This window comes from Pelmatolapia mariae, linkage group LG16_19 (assembly GCF_036321145.2).
Source record: "Pelmatolapia mariae isolate MD_Pm_ZW linkage group LG16_19, Pm_UMD_F_2, whole genome shotgun sequence".
NCBI classification, from domain to species: Eukaryota; Metazoa; Chordata; class Actinopteri; order Cichliformes; family Cichlidae; genus Pelmatolapia; species Pelmatolapia mariae.
Window position 1 is genome coordinate 63454148 of NC_086241.1, and position 23741 is coordinate 63477888.

General features: G+C 41.6%; 1 protein-coding gene across 1 annotated transcript in view; it reads left to right on the forward strand.

Moving 5' to 3' along the window:
* The window catches only part of alk (ALK receptor tyrosine kinase), a 420903-nt gene that overhangs the window by 394079 nt on the left and 3083 nt on the right, over positions 1-23741 (forward strand). The window contains exons 18-28 of the mRNA XM_063497355.1: positions 4571-4729; positions 5822-5935; positions 8122-8308; positions 9031-9121; positions 10063-10127; positions 10217-10346; positions 11866-11963; positions 15053-15145; positions 19417-19518; positions 19771-19905; positions 23084-23174. Coding sequence (XP_063353425.1) covers positions 4571-4729; positions 5822-5935; positions 8122-8308; positions 9031-9121; positions 10063-10127; positions 10217-10346; positions 11866-11963; positions 15053-15145; positions 19417-19518; positions 19771-19905; positions 23084-23174 — 1265 coding nt within the window. The remainder of the gene's footprint in view (positions 1-4570; positions 4730-5821; positions 5936-8121; positions 8309-9030; positions 9122-10062; positions 10128-10216; positions 10347-11865; positions 11964-15052; positions 15146-19416; positions 19519-19770; positions 19906-23083; positions 23175-23741) is intronic.

Below are 23741 nucleotides of genomic sequence, written 5' to 3' on the forward strand. Positions count from 1 at the left end.
TCTATACATCACCCAAGACTTTATCTTTGCTCAGTTTTATAGAGAAATACGCCATTTATGTATTTGTTGGGCAGCTGAGGCATCTGTGGAAAAGTCTTTGCTAAAAAGGAAAAAAAAAAGGTAAATAGAAACACCGTGTACTGCATTAATGACATGTTTTCCTGAAGAGGAACAATACATGATTGCTTTTGCACCACAAAAGATATGCAGTCCAAAGTGCCTGAAACCACCTCGGCGTGAAGTCTGAGTGACAGCATCACTTTGTGTCTCAATGGAGATTCAAGATTCTGGCACATTTTAAAACCAAGTGTTAACAAGGGCACGTTTCCCATTTAGAAAAAAAAAAGGTTTTGACTCAGATTCATCTATTTCTTTTTGCAGTAATGTCACTTGTGACAATGGTGCATCTCAATTTGTAAAACCTTTCAAGTAAATCAAGGAAATTAATTTCCTTAATAAAAAAGCAAAATTTTATTTCATTAAACCGCATAGAAAACGTCAGTTTTAAAACCAAAAATCTGTCGTTTTCAGTCTTCTGTATTTCTAACTCTGGCTTTGTAAGTACAGAAGGAAATTTCAGCAAAATTTCAAATTGTAATGCACCATTAGAGACGTAATCCAGCGCACATCAGCTGCTCTCAGAATCAACCCTTATGGCTCAGCTGATAGGCTTTTATGTATCCAGTTTGCACTAGACCAGCGGTCCCCAGCCTTTTTTGCTCCACAGACCGGTTTAATGGCAGACAATATTTTCACAGACCGGCCTTTAAAATGTGGCGGATAAATAGAACAAAACAAAATGATACGACCAAGACAAAACCTGTGGTATTTTTTAAATATAATAATAAACACGAATTCACTGTGTAACTGTGCAACTTTATTAGCAGCGTCCTCCTGAAATGCGCCAACAACATTGAGAGTAACATCCTCCTCTCTGCTCCTTAATGCTCTCTGGTCGCTATGGTAACGCGTAAATATTTCTTTCAAAATAAGACGCACAACTACAACACGGAAAAGACCCAGGGAAACCAAGTTAACGATAAAAACCCTGAAAACCATAAATTTCACACCCGAGCTTCAACTCTTGCGGCCCGGTACCAAACGACTCGCGGCCCGGTATCGGTCCGTGGCCCGGGGGTTGGGGACGGCTGCACTAGACTATTATGCAATTCACCTCTACACATTTATACTTCTTTCATGTTTGTACAGCAAACATTTTGGCTATAAAAGTCAAATATCAAAATGCTACTTTGGATTTCTTTAAGTTTAGCTAAAGTGTTTTGACACTTTAGCTAAACTACCTATATATACCTATATATATACACCTAAGCTACAACTGAGTGTCCAAGAAAGGTTGCTGGAAGAATCCTCTAATCCTCATCGTTTTGTCTGCATCTTCACACTTTGTTATATATTTTTTCCTTCAGTGTCTACTTGCCACATTTTTCAGGGTGTACCAGATAGCTATAGCTGCACTTTGGCAGTATTATAACAAATGAGATGTTACCCTATGTGACAGGTAATGCAATTAAACAGGCAGTTATAGCCATCCATATGAGTTTTGAACTGTTCACTTCCTGAAACCACTGCAGCAGAAGTGTTGTATGGATTCATAGAGAGAAAGTGATGTAAATTGCAGCTGGGTAATCCCCCGAAAGGCATGAATTGTTATCAAAATACACAAATGGCTATATTGTAATATCTGTGATAACTAAAAAGAATATCATCCGAGTAAAGGTCAGGTTTAAGGGCATTGCTGTAAGTCGTAATCACAAATCTCTACGGCATCAATTTCCTTTGAGCTGCACTGGGAGATTCTTGAGCTCAAACAAAAACAGTGGGTAAGGCAGGATCGCCCTGCTGTGTGCACTGACAGACCTAAAAAGGATCAAAAATAATTTTGGTAATATTGACAGAGGCAACAGTTTGCAATACGGATTCCTAATCCACCGAATACGGCATACTGCTTCAAATCCTTTGTAATACAGATAGGGTTGCACAGCTGGCCACTAGATGCAGGGAGGCACCGAGGAGAGCGTGAATGTTATTAGAAGCCAGGAGTATATAAATGAGTCTCTGTCGATGCACCGGTGTGTAAGAGACTGCCCAGTTTTTCATGAGTATGGTAAGAGGCTAAGCAAATCATTATTCAAGAAGCTTTTGAGGAGAAAAATGACTCTTTATCAGGATTTTTGTTTAGTGTTGATAGTGAAACAACTGCAGCACAGCACATAAAGGTATTTTTATTAGAATATTATATTATTAGAATATAAGTCAGGTGTGCCAACAGGATGTCTTAGAAATGTTTGTAACAATAATCATCACCATCTTCACTTCACGAACATGAAGGAGCACTTGGCACGCCTGTGTCTAAAGAGCCACAACACGCCTTGATGTTAGTATGCAGTCAGCAGCTGTTCTCGACACATTTGTATTCCTCCTTAGAGCCGTCTCTGTGTTTTTGGGTTAGATTTATGTATTTGTACGTATAAAGCTGATAACAGAATGATGAGAGAAAATAGATTCTACAGATGAATGCATTTGCTTTGCTTACTAAACAGTACAGAATTTCACAACCCATAACTAATCTGTGCTGCACCGCCTTGTCCCTGCTTGCTGTAGTTCACAATCAAGAGAACTGGTTTCCCCAAATCTGAAATAAAATAAATAAGGTTGTAAAAATCTCTTTTAAAAGTCTTTGTGGCTATAAGCTTTCGGGCTATGGAGGGCAGAGAGGTTGCAGATTTTTCTTCTAGCCAGAAGATCTTTTTTTCTGATTATTCAAACCTCCATTCACAATCACTGAATTTATCTATTTTTAGGCAAGACTGGGCTGTAATGGAAATCTGCAAGCAAATTTTGTTCCCCACGCAACAAAAGCAACCCACCCACTATAAACTGCTCTACAGCAGTTTGAACTGGCCAGATAGTAAATGCGCTTAGATAAGAGTAATATGAATATGATGATTTATCTATGTTTAAAAAAGGTTTTCTGCCATTGTGCAGAAAACCTTTTTAAATATATATAAATTTCTGGCTACCAAATTAGAGACAACAACTCAATCAATCAAACAAATGTATTTCCATAGCGACAGCCGCCCACCAACGAGCACCAAGTTAGCATAATGAGCTCTCGCTGGGTTAGCCTTAACAAACTAATGTTAGCCTTTGTGGGAGTGTGTGTGTGTGTGTGTGTGTTTGGAGCATTTCCACAACAAGCTGTTTCATTGACAATCAAAGTGGATGGCTGTCTTTGAGCTGCTTAGATAAGTGTTTCTTGCTTTCACCCTTAAAGCTCTGCAACATTTGTCACCAGTTTATATTACTGGGTCGAGCAGAGGAAACCCATGTAGGTGACCCATGTGCTGTAAGGCTGTCCTATCACAATAAAGACTTTGATCTTTGTCATCTATACCTCAGATATCCTCATAGTGCTATGTAATAGAAATTGTAAATGCAGTATCCTCACTATCTGGGGTACTCTAGAAAAACACCGGCATCAATCCTCAGTCTGAGGATTATAATAAAGTCACAGGTCTGGTAACATTTAGCAATGTTAACTAATGAGCAGTTTGTTGTTCACTTAACATTTGTCTATCAGCTGTTAAAGGCTGAAGGGGTATTTTCAACACCCAAGTTTGTGAATTTGAGAACGAGGCAACACAGGGTTGTCAAATTGATACCGTACTAAAATCTCAGACGGGTTTGACCTTGAACTCAGGGTCAAAGTCAGAGGTCAGGTTTTCTGAAAATCTTCTGAAACTCAAGAAGGAAGTCACTGAGGATTTTGAAATTAATACCACAGGTGCATCTACTAAAAATTTCATACAAGTTTGAATCTCAGTAACCTTGACCTCAAGGCTTTGTGAACACAAGAACTGGAGAAAGATGTCACCTAGGATTTTCAAATTCATACCATAGGCGCATCTGCATAGGAGGCTTAGGGCTAGAACTTACGGCAACCAGTATTTTTATTATTGCTGCAACCGTGTTTCATGTTATAAGATGTAAATACAAAGAGAATAGAGCAATTTGGAAACTATTTAAACTATATGTTTAATTAAAAATAACTAAAAATTGGGAAACTTGAAGGAATCATGAATGAGATATGACGCCTAGAGATTTTGGAGAAAGAGAGAGTCATGCCCCTCATCCAACGTTTTTCAAATTTACACCATGATGTTCCAAACCCAATCAAATTTCTCTTTCAGTATTTGATGTTTTCCTTTTAATATAAGTGTTATTTGATTTGCAGGTCACCGTCTTCTGTTTTTATTTACCGCTTACACAGTTAAAATGCGGGTGATTTCTTTTCTTTCTGTGAGTGGGGATACCATATGCTGGATCACGATGGCGTGGAGAGTGAAACCTTGGGAAGTTTTTCTCTCTTTTTTTTTTTCATAGATCCTTTAATCAGGACTATTTCCTGTAAATTACATCAGGAGCGTTATTGAACTTTGGCTCATTTAACCAGAGTACATCCTAGAGCCATCTAATCAAATCCTGTTCGCTTTAGAAACCTCTGCTCTGCCGTGTTTTTGTGTCTGTGTGTGCGCGTGGATGCCTACAGGTATGGAGGGGGATGGCGAGGTGATCATCAGCCCGGTGCAAAACTGCAGCCACTGTGAGAGCAATGAATGCCACGAGATAGACATAGATTCCACAATCTGCTTTTGTGATGAAGGCCTCACCCTGGCACCGGATGAAGTTTCCTGCATCAACGCCACAGGTCTGACACAGAAGATAACAGTAGTGGAGCCCAAGTAATGAAGAACCACAGACTAATTCTATCTCTTCCATGCAAACGTATGAAATGATCTGAACACACAAATGAGCTGAATGTAATTGTACCTGTAATAGGCTGTGACTCAGAGAACAGATAATGAATTAATCCACAAAAGTAATTAAGCCTGGAAGGCTCTGTACTTTATTGAATCTTTATCAGAGAAAATGTTTTTTAATAGTGCTTCAATCATTCGTAATAATTAGCAATAAGTAGGATAAGCTAACCTCTCATTGAAAATGAATGTAACTGTAGCAGTAATAGCCGTGTGGATTCCTGTCCTGTCATTTCACTGTCGGCGCTGCAGTCAGATAAAAGCTCTTTATCTCAGGATGTCAAGGATGTAGGATAAAAGGTTTCACCTCGGTACTGATGTGGTGACATTAGACTGTGGATTGTGAATGTGTTTCATAATGGGCTTAACGAGCCTTCATGGAGCTCGCTTTGCCCATTAGGCCCATCGACTAAAAATCAGCTTTCAGAAATGTCTGAAAACAGCGTTCTTCTTGGGTTAAACTCTAACAAGCCGGTGTAGACGAACCCCTACAGACCCAGAATTGCCTCCTCAATTATGATTTGTAATCTCAGGCAGATAACACGTTTATGAATGTAGATCTGAAATGAATTAATATGGCAGAGTGTCACTTTATAATTTCAAGCAAAATAACAGGGCTTTTACCGTCTCAATAATATCTTAATGACCTAGACTGTCTCCTCAACCGATGATTTGCAAATCTGTTCTTTGTAATGACAAGCGGTAGATAATTCTGTGATGCTAGGTCGTAAAAAGGTCACAATCTCAATATGGTCTCTCTCGGTGTTCAGATTTGTTCCTCGGCTTAGACGAGCGAAACGATCTCCCCTCCGCACAGAAAAAAGGAATTGACATGCAGCGTCCGTCGCCGCTCCTAAGCTCTGTTGTGTCATCGCTTTCACATCATTAATTAAGTCGGGGATCAGTGTGGTGAAGTGAATGTTAATACTCCTCTGGGGGAAGATAACAACTGTATGACACCGTTGTTTCCCCTTGTCCTGCAGAAGTGTCCCAGCAGCCTCCGCAGCCACCTCTCTCGCACCTGGCGCTGGGTCTGTCTGTGGGCACCTCGGCGCTCATTGCTGCCCTCCTGCTGGCTGTGTCCGGAGTCATGATAAGTAAGTGTTGACACATCTTTGTCAGCAACTAATATGACTTTGAAAGAATTATTTGGTATCAGCAACAGCCGACATTTTTCTGCTTGATAATTTACAGAATTTTTACAATGAAAATTGACATGATCTGCAAAAGCCTGGATCAGCAAGTGTCTGCACTCGTTTTATTCTCATTGCACTTTTTCCTCCCTTCCTCAGCTTTGCAGCTGGGGGTTTGTAGGTGGAGGAGGACACAACATAATTAATTTGAGACTAATTTCAGGAGGTGTATTCCCTTGTTCACTGATTCACTACTTCCTGCTATACATAAAGTGTTTTGCTCTGTAATGAGCACTGTGATTTTTAACACTTGACTTGCCCAATCACTGAACTAGTTATACGCAGTCGTACCACAACGCAACATACTCTATTAAATACTACAGATTTTATTAGGAGATTGTGAGAGAGGGTTGGAAAACACTGGGACTCTGTGCAAAATGTGCATAAAAACAAACTGCAAATCTAATAAACCCATATTTTATTTACAGTAGAATATACAAAGTTAATGGCAGCAACATGTCTTAAAAAAGTTGCCACAGGACATGTTTACCATGGTAACATCCCCTCTTCTTTTAACAACAGGCCGTAAACATGTGGGAACTAAGGAGAGCAGCTGTTGGACTTTTGGGAGAGAAATGTTCTCCCATTCTTTTCTGATAGAGAATTCTAGCTGTGCAACAGTCCTGTTTGTCTTTGTTGCATTTTTTATTTCATGATGATCCAAATGTTTTCAGGGGCTGCAGGAAGGCCAGTTCAGCAGCTGGGCAATTGTGCTATAAACCCATGCTGTTGGAATAGATGCACTGTGCTGTTTATTAAGGTCTTCCCTGATCAAGTCTGGATGGGAGCAGACTTCTGCTTTCCTCTCATTGATACCTTCAGCATTGGTTGTGCCTTTCCAGATGAGCAAGCTGCCAATTCCATAGGCACTAATGCACCCTAGTACTATTTGAGATGCATGGTTTGGCGAGCACTGATAATAAGCCATACTGTTCCTCTCCTCTATGGTTGGCACCTCAAGTTAGCAAGCCACAGGGTTGTACGCCATGAATTTGTTCTCACTACATGGTGGATATGGTTCAGAGGTTCATGGATACAAGCTTAAAGCCAAATGTAAACCCGACATGATTTCTTTTTTCATTTGAGATGTTTTTATGATCACCCTTTTTTCTTGTTTGTTATACATTTTGAAAAAAACACATTTTCACTCTGTGTGAAACTTCTCCAGTGGTCCCTGGCCCATCTTAAATGGCCCTTAGCAGGCTGTTTCCAGAATGGGAGGTGAGCCTCATAGCCACCACAAATATCCCTCTGCACGCCTGCTTTCAGACTATTACCGCCAGACATACAGTATACGCTCATTGAGCCATCACTTGCAGGCTGACGCATATTTTCAGACTCCCACCTACACTTTTGAACGCACATTAGTGGACGAGGCAGGGGCAGACGAGGTGTGGGACAACCTCTCTGATGAATGAAACACGCTAATGATGGATGGCTGCTTAGCCAGCAGCTGACAGCACTCGTACATTAGACAGCACTTGGTAAATAAATAACTCCCCTACACACACATAGGCACACACACAAATGATTGTCCCTGAAGCTAATATGTTCACAGTCCAGGTTGAGGCTTCTAGCACTAAAAAGTGTGAAGTTTGCTGTGTGTGGGTGTGTGGGAGAGAAACAAAGAGCTGAGTTTTCATACTTCATGCTGTTCTCAATGAGGTGCATGCATTTGCAATATTGAGGGAAAAGATGTGAGCTCTTTGGGTCTTACGCTTTGGACCCATTGTTGTTTATGCACTTTATATGTGTTCATGTATCTAACAGGTGCACATGTACAGTGGATGAAAAACTTTAAATCTGAAACATGCTCTTTCTGATATTTTGGACAAATCTCAGATCGGATAGAAAGGAATCGATGCTCATGGACACAGTGGGCTTTATCTAAGTGACTGGTGCTGTACAGCTTTGTGTTCTTTGGAGAAGTAATAACTGGAAAAGCTTTCCGCTTTGTGAGCTTTGGCTGCCAGTAGTAATTTTTTTACAAAAAGGACTTATGTTTTGTTATTTATTTATTTATTATTATTATTATTATGTCGATATCTCAGTAGTGGAACAAAACTCCTCTTTTATTTTCATGTCACCAGTGTATCGGCGTAAACACACAGAGCTGCAGTCCATTCAGCTGGAGCTGCAGAGTCCAGACTGCAAGCTCAGTAAGCTGCGGGCCTCCACCATCATGACAGACTACAACCCCAACTACTGCTTCGCTGGCAAAACGGCCTCGGTCAATGACCTGAAGGAGGTGCCAAGGCGAAACATTTCTCTCACCAGGTAAAAGATTCAAGTAATCTCATTACTGTGGGGCAGGGATGGGCTGATGTGCAATTACTGAAGATGTCAGTCCTACAAAATGGTTGTGGAAATCCACTTATGTTAGACTCAAAAATGCAGAATGGTGTGAGAGGAAACAACATTAATAGTGTGACGTCTCACGGTGTTCACCGCAGGGATCCGAGCTTCTGAAAAATCATTTTTTTCCAGAATGATCTTCTCTCTGTGTTTATAGTTTGCCAGTTCATCGTTTGAGGTTTTTAATCATTTGAAATCATTAATAGTTTTCTTTTTTTTTTACTTTCATGACACATCTATTTCAGCTAGTTATGCGAGAGTCACGTCAACTGAAACAACTTTTTAAAAAAAGTTTAAAAATGGAAACTATAAAGCAGCATTTTCATTTTAAAATTCACTTCTGCAACAGGATAAAGAGTTGTTTTTCTTTGTGGGCTGAAAAGCTGTCAGACCACTAAATTAGAATACTGACTAGCATCTCAACCACTGTGTTTGAAAGAAGTCACTCTTTTTGATTTACTACATGACTCCCACTCGTTTACCCGGTGCTTAGCTCCTCAGGTAATCGATGTTTGGACAAAGGTTTATTTACGATGTGTCTTTCTGCTGCCTTGTTCAAGCGTCTTTAGTTTAGAGGTTTTAGCACTGTTCTTGTTTAAAGCTTTCTCTCTTAAACTAGTTGTTATGTGTTTGTTTGTTTGCAGGGGTCTAGGTCACGGTGCTTTTGGTGAGGTCTATGAAGGTCTTGCAGTGGGGATACCAGGTGAACCAAGTCCACTGCAAGTTGCAGTCAAGGTGAGTCATGAAGCAAGAGTAATAGTGGGGTTACATGTGATGGATGTTTGTGCGGCGTTTCTCCGGCGATCACAGAGTTGGAGACTTGTTTTGAAACTCAGTTAAAAGCTTTGTAACAGTTATTTTCACTGCCCTACATTCAGTATCATTCAGCTCAAGATACAAAATATAATAAATACTGTATGCAACACTTATTACCACAGACTTTTTATAAAAGATGGATATACCCATTGGGACACCACCAGCTGGTTTATAAAGCTCCATTCTAAAGCGACAATTTGTAGCATTATAGCTATTGTTTGTTTTGGACCAAAACAAAGTATTTTTGGACGAGAGAGTGTCGTGCTAAATTGTCAGCTGACACAGTGAGCCTGGTAAGCAATATGCATTAATAGATGGTTGCATACTCATACACAGATTGCTGCTAATTAGCGCTAACAGACTAATGAAATATTAGAATTTCACTTGCCAAAGCTGGAGCACATTCTTCTTGGATGGTCTCTTAACCGCACAGTGAGCCATATTATTTGTGTGATAATTACATTAAAAATGCTCCAAAAGGCACCAACGGCACAAACGCAGTCGAGAGGTCCAGTTCAATGACTCCAATTAGCTGAGGTGAAGCCTAGCAGACTGCTAGCGGCTTAATCAGAACCCGCTTGTCGCTCACAATGTCCAGGCCACTAATAATTCCAACCTTTAGCCTTTATACAGATAAAACAGGTTTGTTATTTTTAAAAAGGAGTTCTCCCCAGGCGTCGTGACGGGAGGGTGGTTCTGAGACCAAATCAGTTTTTTGTACCCGTCTGCAAAAAGGTTTATTTTAGCTGTAAAGCTTGAAGCCTTAAGTGCCACACAAAGAACTGCAATTTCATTTGAAGCCAATTACAGCTTGCTTATTACCATTTGTTGCACTGAGATTTGGTTTCCATTTAAACTAGACTCTTCCGGAGGTTTGTTCTGAGCAGGATGAATTGGACTTCCTCATGGAGGCTCTAATCATCAGGTAAGAGCTATTTAAGCATTAAGAAAATTCAGTCTGTCGTACAGCACCAGCAGAAATCTGACCTGTGTTTCTCTGCTGTGTCGCTGCAGCAAGTTCAACCACCAGAACATTGTGCGCTGTATAGGAGTAAGTCTGCAGGCTATGCCTCGGTTCATCCTGCTCGAGCTGATGGCTGGAGGGGACCTCAAGACTTTCCTGAGGGAGACCAGACCCCGGCTGGTGAGACACACTGCTGCTTGGCACTCAAGTGAACATATCACTTTATTCTCCTGAGACCCAGCCCCCAGTGTGGGATTGATTGGGCCTGATAACAGTAAAAACTAAGCATCATCTGTGAACAGACAGTATTTTTTTAATAGTGGATGTGGGTTTATTTTACAGGATAATACAAAAAGTTCATAATTGTTAACAAAGTCGAAAACATTTTATTGAGCAGAATTAAGCTCCTTTGTGAGGAATTGGGGTCTCAGGAGGGTGAGATGCACAAATGTACTACTGTATGCGTTAAGCGTCTAAACATCACATGACACAGTGCATTGATTCGGTCTTATATTCATGCTCACCTGATGAAATCCAGCATTTATTCTCTTGTTTTAATCTCCAAACTGGCTCTGCAGCCACTTAACTCTAACATCGTTATCATGTCTCACTTTGGACTCTATATAAACTAAACGCTTATATGTGTACTGCTTGAAGTTTGACGGGGTAGCTAAGTTGAACACACCAAGCTGTACACGATGACTGCAACGTCCAATAGTGAACGCTGCACTCAGTACCGCTCATCTAATACACATTTCTTCTACACTGAGTGAAAACGTAACACCTGTATACAACAAACAATGTCACAACACCTGTAATTTCAGTGTCTGAAAGAAGAAAATCTTTTGTTGTAAGCTAGCTAGCGTCAGCATTGCCATTAGCTCTGTTGATGTAGCCTCACTTTACACTGTTGGCCAAGATTTCATTGATTTGTGCAAGTATTTTACTGTTTTTGGCCGTTATTAAAGTACAGCAACTGGGTACTTGTCAGTGTGAACACGTTTCCAGACTAAAAAAAGCAATGGTAATTAAACTGTAGGCTCAGTTTTCTGTTCTTAGCTGACAGGAGTGGCACACAGCACGGTTTTCTGCTGTGGCCAATCTGCTTTAAGGTTTGACATGTTGTGTTTTCAGAGATTTACTTCTGCATCTTCTTCTACCTTGGTTGTAACAAATAGTTCTTGGAGAAGATTCTTGCCGTGCTATCAGCTCGAAGCAGTCTGCTCATTCTCCTCTGACCTCTGGCATCAACAAGACATTTTCACCTGGAGAACCTGCAGCTCACTGGATATTTTCTCTTTTTCGGAGCAGTCTCTATAAACCCCAGAGACGGCTGTGAGGGTTAATCCCAGCAGATCAGCAGTTTCTGAAGTACTCAGGCCAGCCTGTCTGCCACACCTAACAAACAAAGTGGCTGATGAGTAATTTATATATATAATCTCGGCGCATTTCTGACAATCCATATGCCAATACAGATAAATCTGTGATGGGCAGTATCGGTTAGTCTCTTTTGCTGTGTTATTAGAGGGTTTTTTTTACTGTGAGGTTTAACCAGAATGGTAAGTTTGTAGCAACGAGCTAAAGGGGGATTGTTATCATAAAAATATAGTGATATAGTGAACTCTTAAAGATACTATTAATGATTCAGCCCCAGATTCAGTTTTTTGTCTTTTTCTCTGTCTCTTCTCTGTTTAATCAGGATCAACCGTCCAGCCTGACCATGGTGGACCTCCTCAATGTGGCCAGAGACATCGCTAAGGGCTGCCAGTATCTTGAGGAGAACCAGTTTATACACAGGTACCTCAGCAGATGGCTGCACATTTTGCATACACTTATGCAAAAACAAATTTGCGTTGGCAAAAATAAATGGAGCATATTATTATGAAAGAATACAGTGAACTCAGTGGTTCTGTAGTCTCCCTAGCAAAACCGATCAGACTGACATATTCGGGGAGCTCATTCACTGAGGTCAGTACGGTATTTCACAATTTTAAAGAAAGTGTTTTCAGATCTGCATCAAAATTTAATGTATCCCTCTTTTCCCCCGGTCGCCAAGTTTCATGAAATTCGTCTTGGTGGGGGTTTTTTGCGTGATCTAGCTGACAGCCAAACAAACGGCACCTATCACAAACCCCCGCCTCGGCTTTTTGCCTTGGCAGATGAACAATATGCAGAACATATGGGTATGCATGCCACTGTATAAATATGGAATGCAAATGGATAATTCAAACAAACAGAGTTCCCTGCCTTCATCTAACATCTACTCAGAATAATGAACTGACTGCATCTGTCCAAGCAGAACATATGGACTCAGTATGCCTTTTGCCTTCCCTGAGATAGCAGAAAGGACAAGTGATGAGTTTAGTATCGGAGCAGCCAGATGGGCTAGCCGGCTTGCCTTTTTACGCTCTGTATCCGAGGCGCAAGTCAACAGTATGCCCCTTCTATGCTCATATTCGCAGTGGCTGGTGAACCATATGATGTGGCTAAAGAATTTTTAAAAGCCCTCTCTTGAACCCGACTTACAAAAATCTCCTTCATGGACGCGAACGAGGAAAGTCAAGTACGTGTTAATACGAGAAAAGGTCAAAATTGATTCTGCAATCAAATCAGGACAATTAAAGCACATCCACCTTCCCTGAGTTCTGCCTTTGACTTCCCAGGGATTGGCCAATGACAGACGAGGCCTATTAAACCTTGTTTGGCCCGCCGCGGTACAGTAAAGCTCCATCAATCCACCTAATGGCCGACTCTTCTCCGGAGCCTCGTGATCTTCTATTCAACCTGATTCTCTGCCTTTAAACCTGTATTAAAAGTCCCCCCAACGCTGTCCTTGAGGCTAATTTCATTTTTATAGATGCGTGTTTACTTGGGGGTGAGTAAAGGGCATATGAGTGAAGTAGGCTGCTACTCCGAAAAAAGAAAGCAGCTTTCTCTCGGGGCTTACTGGGTTGGATGAAGAGCTGTTATGTTCACCAAGAGGTTAAATCACAGGGTTAATGTTATCTGAGAATGACTTACTCCAGCTTATGTGTGTTTCTCTGCTTATTTCCATTTTATGGCCAGTGGATGGTGCAGTGTTGCTCTTTGGTTATTTCATTTTACAAGCGGCCTGGCAATTGTAGTCACCTGAAAATTATCACTGTGCTGAGGAGTTGGGCAGTTTCGTGCAACCGCAGGTGTTAAAATAGGCTAACGCGTATTGTTCTGTAAGTGCTGCTATGAAATGGCTCTTTAAGCTGCAGTGAAAATTTACTGTAAATAAGGTTCACATTATAAGGCCGGTTAATAATATTTTAACAACAGTCTCCTCTCATATCGCTGTGCTGCACGTACAACACATCTGTGTCCTTCCCTTAAGCTTTTAGACCACAGTCTGTCACAGCAGTATGCTGCATTTCAAGACTCTTCCTCGCCTACAAGCAAAAGCAAATCATTTCCATGAATTCTTCCAAGCCATTAGACAAGGCAAGTTGGATTTAGTAATAGCACCTCATGACTCTGTGTGTGCACGTGTGTGTGCACGTGCACTCTCGCCCGCTGATTAGAGTCGCGCTACGATAGAAATTATGCAGCTTTCCTGAAGCGGCTTAGATGACCTTAAATGGATTAATTGTTTCACCTCTTGTTCCTGAAAAAGAAAATGGAGGAAGTTTCTCTTCTCTGTTTTTTATAACCGAGTTTACAGACACTGACACTCATTTAACTACTTTAATATAAAGTTTAAAAGAAACTTGGAGAAAGTGGAACTGATGTCCTAGAGAGGATTTTATTGTGTTTCATACTAACGCGATGAAATACTTTTATAATGTTAGCTTACATCTCTTGCAGTGGACTAAATTGGGGCAGCTGTGTACAGTGGTTAAAAAGCCCTCCGTTTAAATCAGCCTGAACCATTACTTTATCCTCATTGTGTCATTTCTCATCTGAGCTTGGAGGCCAAACATCAAAACAGTGTATGTGCGTGCGTTTGTGTCTACACACAGAGCTCGGTGCTGTGGTTTCTATCGCTGGTGGTTTCCAGCCGTGTCCTGTCTCGTGATCTAGTCTGAGATCAGCGCCGCCACATGATGTTATTCTGATGCTAAAGTCTGGCTGTTTATTGGCCTTTGGTGCTCACTTGTCTGCAGTGTGAAGACGAGCAGTGCGCTACGTCACTTCTTAAGATGTTGAGAAAGTTAGATGCCTGGGGAGCAGAGAAAAGTGTGTGAGCTCGGCTCCTTTTTCCCCAGACAGCGGTACAGCACGCCGTGAGAACTACTGTATTTTTGCTCAAAGAATAACCGGCCCAGAACAGTGCAAATATGAATTTTCTCCTCTAACCCACTCAGCGGCACATACATTTCAATCTTTTCTTTGGATCCACCATGTGGGCAGAGTCATAGGAAACTATACACTTTGCCAGCTTGCCCGGGGCAGCTTGGTAGTTACAGTGAACTTCAGATCCAACAGGGAGCATCTGTAGGTGTTTCATACATGGAGATGTTATAGATGCAAATGTATGAAAAACTTCTGAGCAGAGGAGCTTTGCGAGCATCAGTATTCACCTTGTCGTGCTGTATAATTCAGGCTTAAGCTATTTTCACACATGCACAGCATGTAAGAATACAAATGTACAATACAGTGGGATTGGATATTAAACAGTCTATAACCTGCCAGTACCCCAAGCACAAAGTCTGTATATTGAGTGATGAATTCACAATGGGTCAGGCAGCACCACAGAGAATTTCAGCAGTGAGAACTGTGTAAAGCGTCCTGCTGTGTGTTAGATGTGAGAAAGCTATCCTCACCTGATTCTCCTGAAGTTCGTGGGTAAAGATTTCTAATAGCATGAGTCCATGCATGTGTGCAACATAACCTGAAAGTGTTTTTTTCTGTTCTTTCAGGGACATTGCGGCACGGAATTGCCTTCTGACCTGCAAAGGACCGGGACGAGTGGCTAAGATCGGAGATTTTGGGATGGCTCGAGACATTTACAGGTACAATACTAACGCAGCTCAGTGGCAGCGGGCAAGAACACTCTGGTCCAGTTGGCTAGCTTCAGCTGAACTGGAATCCAGATAAAGTCCAAAGGGATGCAGCTCACACCAAACAGAAAGAAACAAACATGTGGCGGAAGATCATACTTTTCTTTTACACAGTCTACGACTCTGATCTAATGGCAAGTAAAAATCAGAGAGTAGGATGACCGGAAGACCTGAGAAGCAATTGTTGGATTTTAACCTAGTACCACTTGTCACAGCTTTGCTTTCATCAGGTGACAGGACTGGAAGGAAATCGTGTAGCTTTTTCCAGAAAATCATTGAGCAGACTGGCCGCTGACTTCTCAGATGCCCGTTGCTCTTAGAAATAGGTTTGGAAAAGCAGTTGCTGCATGCCATTGGCAAATAGCAAGACTGTATGCACTGGTGGAGAAACCTCTTCTCGCTTACTAATATGTGCAGTGCAGGTCATAGATGCATAAAAGTTTTTTCTTTCTTGTGTGACTATAACAAAAAAAAGAGTTGAAACTGTTTTTGTCCTGGGCTTTTTACCCGGTAAATACTGCAGCTCAGCTGTTTTATCCTCTGTCATACTGTTGGACTGAAGCTTTCTTTTAATCTAGACCAGCTCCTCTTTAGTCATTGTTCTCATCCCTTTTTTTTAATATAGCTACCATTATTTCACGTGGCATCATTTAAATGAACGCACAATCCAGCAGGGAAATCTCCCAAGCCTTTCATCTGGTAAGAAATTAGAGCAGGGAAAATATGTCACAACATTCAGCTAGATCAGCGCAGCGCTTTTGAATCATGCGATGAAAAGTCACACGAGAGCAAAGTCACTCACAGAGCATCCGGAAAAAGCTGTTGCACAATATCCCCGGGGAGCCACTTTAGGAACGCTTGATTTAATTGCTGATGTCAGTTTTTCAGGTGCCTCACTGCGATTTTGTTGTTATCTCTCAGCCTGAAGCTCTGGTGCAGGGGCTTTTTATTATTATTGTTATTGTGTTCGGAGAGAGGGCGCGTTGTTTTGCACACATGGCTACCAGGCTGCTGGTGCGTTATTTTTGCCGTTTCATGATGTGGCCATACTGCTATGTGACAAGCGACGTGGGGTTCTTTTGAGGCGATCACAGGGGGACAGGTGCCCCCAGTGAGGCACCAGGACATGGCTTAATGTCAGCTTTTTATATTCTGATAGACCCACAGGCATACTTGCACTTGCAGAATTTCACTCACACAGTCTTTCACGCATGCCTGCGCACCAGTGATGTGGTGGTAAATAAAAAGCTGGGTAGACAATAGCTGGCAGACAGCCGTCATCCCAGGTGAACAGCTGCCAGTATGAAGAGAAATCTACTGTTTCGCCTTAAATGACCATATTTTCATAGGGTCTAATAACAGTAGCTGTATAGCACGACTCTAGGCTGTATTTATTAAAGTCAGCCTGGCGTGCACACATGCAGGCGCACAATAAAAGCAGAACAAAGACATCCAGCTCCACAGACACAAACATTAGCCTCTACCATTGTGTCCTTAGGTGCATGCAACTATCTTACTTTCCATTCAACACAGCCCGCTCCGTGCCTTTGTCTCTTACTGTTAGTTTTTCCCTCTAATACTTCTCTATCTTGCAGCTCGCCTCTTGCACACAGAGTTGCTCACACATAAACATAGAACACCTCCATTTGAGCTGTAGATTTCCTGAGACTGTATTTAAGCCTCTCTAATCTGCAGCTCAGCTTTCAGTCAGTGTTGGAGGTGTTAGCAGGAGTAACAAATATGTCCATACACCCTGTGCTGAAAAGGAGGTTGATCTGCCGATAGCGGGATTATCAGTCTCGTGTTCTACATGTTACCGTCCCTCAATCTGTCTCAGAATGATTCAGCATTCTCTAACATCCTGACAACCGATAGGGCGGAAGAAAATTAGAGTTCGGTTCATCTGCATTTATTTGTTTCGGTTGCAGAGGTCACCAAGGGTGGACGCAGTATACGGCAAAAAAAAGGACAGTTTAGGAGAATAAAAGGAGCTCCTGCAGCAGTTTGGTCTTACTGCTTCTATTTACAGAGGCCACTCCACTTCGCTCACTGTTTTCTTTATTAGGATGGACAAGAAAATTAGAGGGGTACCGAGGACGAAGAGGGGAATGAGACGGTAGCACGATTCAATCCTGTAATTGCGGGCCTAAAAATGGGGCTGGTAACTGATTCCCATCACTGACTGGGGCACGTTATTTTAAGTGATGGATTAAGTCGCTGGGTGCATATCTGAGTGTCTGCCCTGCAGTGTAGCTCTCAGCTAATCTGTCAAGCAAACAGACTTCACTAGTGATTGTTTTCTCTGCTTCATTGATTATGTGTAATTTCCCTCAAGGGTAACTTCTTATGCCGATAGTTTATATTTCCCTTTTAACCATATTATCTGTCTGCATATCATTTATATTCATCTCTGTTCGTGGATCCCCTGAAGAGTCGCAGCTGCAGCTAAGTTAAAGTAAATGATGAGTGCTGGCTCTTGCTGTTTGCCCTGGGTTCATACTGTAGGAAATGCAGCAGTCTATTAACGCTCTCACCTGAATTTGTAATTAAAGGAAACTCCATCTTTATGACCAAAATTTAATAACTGAGGCCGGTCCTTGGCTGCAGATTGTTAATACTGCATAAATATTGCACGTTTTACTTCTGTTTTAGCCTCTTGGCACTCATCTCATATTATTTTTGGATTTAATTTAAATGTCAGTTCCAGGATACAGTAGGTACAGAGCAGTGGCTTTTAACTGAAGTTTGGACATTTTTGCCCCAGGAGAGCATGAAATGAAAGCGGGACTATTATGCCTTTTCTTATTTTCCATCACATATTTATATGCCGTTCCAATGTTGGATGTTAATTATGGTCCAGTGTTCAAAATGATGAAGTTGGTGGATGTAAAAGTATTTCCCGTGAGCCAAAAGGCGTCAAGCTGCTGTAAATGCTCAGGTTCAGAGAGTTTTTCTTCTCTCAGTTCTTGAGGATATCTTTAATATAGTCGGGCCGCACACAATTCTGGGTGTGCCCACGGAAGCTCACACACACACACTGTTTAAATCTTCTGCTTTCAAGCAGCAGCCAATCAGAAAAAAAGTTGGCTTAAAGGGAGAGCAGTGAAGCTAGCTTGTTTCAGAAGCCCAGGATAAGATACAGTATCTCTATTTTGAACTATCAGTGCTTTGAAGTAAATTATGCAAAGCTACTGTTGTTGACTTCAAAATTGAAGATATGGAGCTGGATATGAGCACTTGTCCACTTTACCTTAAGACAAATATGGGACATAGAGCCAAATGCACAGGTATCAGATGGTGCATCGAAAAAGCTCAGGCTCCTGAGACTGTCCCATAATTTATCCAAACTACAACTGTCTATTTATTCTTTATCACCTTGTTTTTGATGCGTTTGTTTTCTCTATACATTTATGTGTTCGACCAGGGAACACTAGTTACACCTGGGAGCTGCCCACTGTAATTATAATTCATTCCTGTGCAGCCATGTGCAGCTTCAGCGGAGCAGCTGCTGTTTTCAGCAGAGGAAGAGCGTTACTCCTTAGGCCCCAGGGATTTGAACTGGCAACCACCCAGCCAGTCACACAGTCTCATTTATTATCAAGAATTGCCATGTTTATGAACAAGTGCTTAGGGAATACGCTGATATTTTTATGACAGTATTACTGGGGGCAAACAGATTTACTCCTCCGCAACAGAAAACGGTGCCAAAAATAAAGTTTTCCCGTCTGACAGCAGCTGACACCACTTAACTTTGATCCTGACACATGTCCGTTTTTCTTTGTGGACACCGTGACGGACGTGGAGCCGAATGGGAGCCACTTCACGTCTGTCCTCCTTGTGCATCTCGGGGAGGGCGAGATAAACCAGGCGGCGACCTCTATCAGCACCAAAGATCAGATACAGCACACATCTGATTATTTTTCTAGCAATGCAAAGGGCAAGGCAGCATTAAAAATGGCTCAGACGGGGCTCGGCTCAGCCTGGCGAGAAATCTGCGTCCTTCCTTTCTGCGAGATAAGGAGTTCTTAGAAGGTCTCACACAGCAACATGTAAGGAAGCTGAAAAAGCGACCAGATCAGAGCGCCGATAAAGCCGCCGAAAAACACTGAATTAATTGCTGGATCTGAGAAGTTTTCACCTTTTTTTTTTAATACTGTGTCTGATCTGTTATTAACCACACGGTTATGCAAGCATGTCCCTCACAAATGTGTTTGTGTGTTCAGGGCGAGCTATTACAGGAAGGGTGGGCGTGCCATGTTGCCGGTGAAATGGATGCCACCTGAAGCTTTCATGGAGGGCATCTTCACATCTAAAACAGACACATGGTGAGAACCCTGCACACATCTCTCAGACTGACACTGGTTTCACCTCCAGAGTTTCACACCTGTCTGTTTTTTTCACCTCCTGCTGAACCCTCGCTGCATTTCTCTCCGTCTCATACTTGTCCTCTGCTCTCATCCTTCACCACTTCAGCGGTGATGATGCCTGTAATTTAAGACTTGATTGTCCTTAGCGCCACTCGTTTTCTTTCTCTCCCTCCAACTAATCTTTTTTTTCTCATCAATCGCCTCTCGAAGGTCATTTGGGGTTCTGCTGTGGGAGATCTTCTCGCTGGGCTACATGCCATATCCGAGCCGCAGTAACCAAGAAGTGCTGGAGTTTGTAACAAATGGGGGAAGAATGGACCCGCCTAAAAACTGTCCCGGACCAGTGTAAGTGCAGATCACACAGACAAGAAAGACCACAGTTGCAAGAAAGAGCTTAAATTTATCAACTTTTTTGTACTTATTACTCATGGCATCTAATCCAAGTCACAACTGTAGACTAAGCTAATGCTGCACAGGCCATTTTCACACATGCACTGAACTGCTAAACCCAACATAGGCATATATGAAAACAAAAGCAGACTTTATCCAGCTAGCCCGGTAAATTCACTGTCACTGTAAGAAAGCAGCACTATAGATTTAGTAGTGCATGCAAGCTTCTGCTTCTTTCACAGTTTGTCTAATTTTGTATAAAACACCGAAATTTTTAAAACAGTCAGATTAGCCAGTGTTTTGTCGTTTTTTCCTCCCATCACCCCCAGTTGGTTGAGGCAGATGGCTGCTCCTCCCTGAGCCTGATTATGGCGGAGGTTTCTTCCTGTTAAAAGGGAGTTTTTCCTTCCTGCTGTCACTAACTGTGTGCTCAAAATGGGTCGTTTTGATTGCTCTGTATTATTTCAGGGTCTCTACCTTAGGATGTAGCAGTCGCCTTGAGGCAACTGCTCTTATGATTTGGTGCTTTAAAAAGACAATTGAATTTAATTTAATTGAACCTTCCACTTTAATAATAATACGAGTCAGACTGCAGTGATATGGGAATATCACAGCTAATAATCCAGTGCATTTACCACTCGAGAGAGGGTGTCATGCACACACTATCCATGCAGCTCACTCACCTTAGCCACGTAAAGTATTTCCAGGAGTGTGAATGTGTTTGAAGCAGACTATCCTGCTTTGCACTGCCTGTGAGAAAGAACAACTGATCTAGTTGTCTCCAAACTATCCATAGCTTGTATCAAACAGCAACCAGCAGATTGTACTTTTCCTGTTTTTATAGCCATTCAGGGTCAAGGCTGCAAAAGATAAATGACCTTCTGTGCTAATGACTTCTCTAAAAGCTACTCTAAGTCAGGTGTTCCAGTTAAAGACATGAGATTTGAATTGGAGGTTGTAAAGGTGCCACTCACGATAAATAAAGACATATAGAGTCTCTATTGACAGAGTCTGATCCTCTAAAGTAAGACTGGTGGGTGTGAATCGTGTCTCGATCACAGCAACTTTCAAAGGACCTTCGAAAAAGAATTATAAATGTGCACAAAGCTGAAAAGAGCTTTTGAAGACCTGGGTCCCCTGAGTTCTACAATAATAAGACAAACTATCCATTAAATGGGGAGTTTGTTTCCGCTGGGAGTGAGCATCATGCAAACAACACAGTAAGAGGGCATTGTTCAGTCCTGAAAATGGGTAAAAACAACCCAAAAGTAACATGAAATTGCCAGCAAAATCTCTACAACAATCTGTGTTCATTGTGAGAAAAACAAAGTAAGAATTGTGTTAATGCAACAAAACCAAAAAGGAGGCCACTGCTTTCAAAAATGAAAAGAGATGAGGTAACATTTACATTTTCTGGCACAATGATGTTTTTTTTGTTTTTTTGAAGAAAAACAGGAACTGCACAACAAAAACAAGCCTTGTGTATGCTGTGAAGCATGTTGAGAGGAAACATCATGGTTCAAGGCTGCTTGGTAGCTCAGGATCTCGTCACCTCGCTGAAGCTACTAATCAAAGATGGAACACGAAATGTAACAGGAGGGAATATCAGGAGAGCAGCCGGTGACCTGAAGCTTCACAAGGCTGAAAGCACAGTTGTAGGAATAGTTCAGAGTTCTTCTTCATCGATCAAGTCTCACAAAATGTCTGATAAAGGCCGTTACTGCTAAATAAAATAAAAGGTTTTACAAGTCACAAAAACAAGAGTATAAATAGATGCGTGTTAATAGTTTAGATGAAGAGTAGACCACATTTTAATAGGGTAACAAACCTGGTTTTGTTTATTTATATTACGCACATACATATAAGTGGCTTCAATGATTCTCTGATGCTGACATAGAAATGCAATGTGACCGAGAAGATGTCAGAAAAGATTTTCTGGGAAATTGTGTGCGTTCCATACCCAAAGCAAACAGTTCTCTTTCATGTTTGCCTCCCAGATAGTCACGGGGATTTACTACATGTCTATACTATATTACTGTATTTCTCAGCCACTTTATGTTGTAATAAAATGATAAAACTGGATTTTCTTTATTTTTGTTCTCCTTTTAAAAAAAAAATAAAAAATCTGATGGCTACTAATCGTTAACCTGCAAGTAGCCGACCATAAATACCCCGCCCCTCCCTCATCCTCTCTTGCCGGCCTCACTGCTTCCGGAAGAGTACAGTACACACTTCATTCCACCACTTCTGTCTATCGCCTCCTTGTTAATGATTTATTCTCCTGCCGTGATCACACTTGATCCATCTATCTAAATCTTGGGTGGGGGTGATGAACTCCCCCCTGTCCTGGCGTCCTGGCTCCCCCTTGCCGTAGCATGTGTGTTGTACCTCTAGCCGTGAGAGCAGTCCCTAGTTAGTTCCTTAGCTACTAGTTGTTTTCCCCAGGTCGGACTTGAACCTGCGACTCCCGCTCCAAAGGCGTGGAGTCTTACCACTACACCACTATCCATCTATATATCCATCTGTCTATATCTCTATCTCTATATAAAAATAATAAATAAAAATAGCCCTGAAGTGCAAATGTATTTTGAAATGAAATTTGTATCCGACGTAGCTTCCTAGCAACGTAGCTCTGATGTGTGCATTAGTGTAATCGGTATAGCAGGAAATCGTGAATTGAAAAAAGTTCCCTCCCCAAATCTTGTTATTCATGTTCACTGTAAACGTGTGTTGTTGTTGTTGTTTTTTTGTTCTCTCAGAATAGGCAGATCCCTTAAGTGCTCTATCAAACTGAAGTTTTTCTGAAAGCCACAGTGAAATTTAATCACCAATTAAAACCATAACTCAGGATTTAACATCACTAAAACTCGCTCCTGTAATTTACATCGCCCATTTAACAATAGCTCTCAGTGGTGGGAGGTTACACTTTAAATCTGCATTACAAAAACCTAATAAAATCAAAAAAAAAAAAAAAAAAAAAAAAAAGCTATTAAGAATATTTAGTCAAAGGAGATTTACCCAGCATGCATTAAATCAGCTGGAGCGACAGTGCTGGAGAGTGTCTGCTTTCTCTGCATGGAGTGGGAGAAAGTGTTTTCACTCCATGTTTTCTGCTCGTTCATGTGCATTTCAGGTACCGTATAATGACTCAGAGTTGGCAGCACCAGCCTGAAGACAGGCCCAACTTCTCAACCATCCTGGAGAGAATCGACTACTGCTTACAGGTAACTAAACGGAGCACCGTGTGGGAACCTGACTGTCATGCAGGCACTGATTAGGGCTGAACAATCAGAGGAAACAACCTAACTGTGAGTGATTGTTTACTATAAGCTCTTGGCATGCAAAGACTGATTACACAACGCGAGTTTGTACAGAGCATAAGAAAGCGTATGTGTGCATGAAAAAGAGTGTTCCATCTGAGAGGAAGACGTAATCTGCAGTAGTCGGACCTGCTCTGTCGGACCACTCTGCAGGACGATAGAATCAATCAGTACAGCTGGCAAGTGGTTAAGATTATAATGTAAACTGCTGCTGCATCTTATGCCATAAGTTGTTGATGCGCAGCTTTCAGTTTGCTGAACCCACAGGCAAACTGTGAATATTCCACAACTTTGTTAGAATCTGCTTGCTGGGACGTTGTTGCCCTTTATTACTGTTAGTGCAGCCGGTTGTCAGCGCACTGCAGTTCTCCGTAATTTCCTTCTCGTTAATTCTCTGCTCGACCTCATGACATTTTCCAAGGAAAAGTATTAGACCAATGAAGTAACTGTTTTGACCATTCATCCACAGCC